We start from the raw sequence: 1,241 nt of genomic DNA, 5'->3' as shown, positions 1-1,241 counted from the left end.
GAGCTAGGCCCCTGGTGCCCCCACCTTCCCCCCGCGCGGGGCTGGGCTGGGCTAGGCTCGCCGGCGGGGGCCGTGCCAGTGATGCAAGCAGCACCGGGGCCAGCGGACCACTAGGCAGCCCGCCGAGCAGCGACGAGCACCGCGGGCAGGCGCACCGCGCACCGCGCAGCGCACCGCCGAGCTAGCTCACCGACCCGCCGGCTCACCATGGACTCGTCCATGTCGGTGGACTACGGCACCGCGCTCTACGTGGAGGACGACAAGGACGGCAAGAAGGACGACGTGGACGCGATGGACACGTCGACGCGGGGAGGCGGCCAGGACGTGGACATCTGGACGGGCACGAGCACGGCGGGGCTCGACGAGGCGAGCATGCTGCAGCACCCGGGCGTCAACGGCGTCCCGTCCTACTACCCGGTGTACGGCAACGGCGGCGTCAACGGCCTCAGCAACTTCAACGGCCTCAACGGGGGCGTGCCGCGCCGCGGCGGCGGCCCCGCCCAGCCCGCGCACCTCCCGGGCTACCAGGTGGCGGCGCAGGGCGCCAGCCTCGGCGCCAGCCAGCCCTCGGGGCCCACGGCGAACTGGGCGCCGCCGACGTACCACATCCCCAAGTGGATCAACGGCGGTGCCCCGCCCGGGTGCACCCCGCCGGGCCGGGCCGGCCAGCCGCCCTGGACGCACCAGCAGCTGACGGCGCACCTGCAGCAGCAGTACCCGGGGCTACGCGGGCCCATCCCGCCCTCCATGCTGGCGCGGTGGAACCCGGGCGGCGTCACGGCCGCCAACCAGAGCAGCGGCGGCGGCGGCGGCCGCGACGGCGGCAACGTCACCCTGGCCAGTCTCGTCGGCATGCCGCCCGGCCTCCAGGGCCACGGCAGCCACCAGGGCGGCCACCAAGGCCTGCAGCAGCAGACCCAGCACCACCAGCCCGGCCTCGGTGGCCACGGCGGCGTCCTGGGCGGCGGCCAGCGCAAGGCCAGTCCCACCTTCGGGCCGCAGCCCGGCCGGGTCCTGACGCCCACCAAGCAGTTCCGACGCAGCGCCTCGTACCCGGGCAAGCCCTACGGACAGACGCCCTCCTTCGAGATCACCGGCGCCGACGAGAACCACATGCTGAACCCCTTCTCCATCAGCGCGCAGCAGGTGAGTGCCAGCCCGTCACGTTGTTCTTTACCTCGGTGTTCAGTGGCGCAGCGCAGCCTACAATAACACGAATCGACGTGTGCCTCGCCCGCCCC

General features: G+C 73.7%; 1 protein-coding gene across 1 annotated transcript in view; it reads left to right on the top strand.

Moving 5' to 3' along the window:
- Nucleotides 1-74: 74 nt before the first annotated feature.
- LOC127748723 (cytoplasmic polyadenylation element-binding protein 2-like) overlaps nucleotides 75-1,241 on the top strand; it is a gene marked incomplete in the record, with an annotated part of 85,781 nt that continues 84,614 nt past the window's right edge. The window contains 1 exon segment of the mRNA XM_052272744.1: nucleotides 75-1,146. Coding sequence (XP_052128704.1) covers nucleotides 208-1,146 — 939 coding nt within the window.

Source organism: Frankliniella occidentalis, unplaced genomic scaffold (assembly GCF_000697945.3).
Source record: "Frankliniella occidentalis isolate FOCC.00 unplaced genomic scaffold, Focc_3.1 Scaffold223, whole genome shotgun sequence".
NCBI lineage: Eukaryota > Metazoa > Arthropoda > Insecta > Thysanoptera > Thripidae > Frankliniella > Frankliniella occidentalis.
Note: the sequence above shows the minus strand (reverse complement) of the source record. Positions and strands in the feature narration are given on the sequence as shown.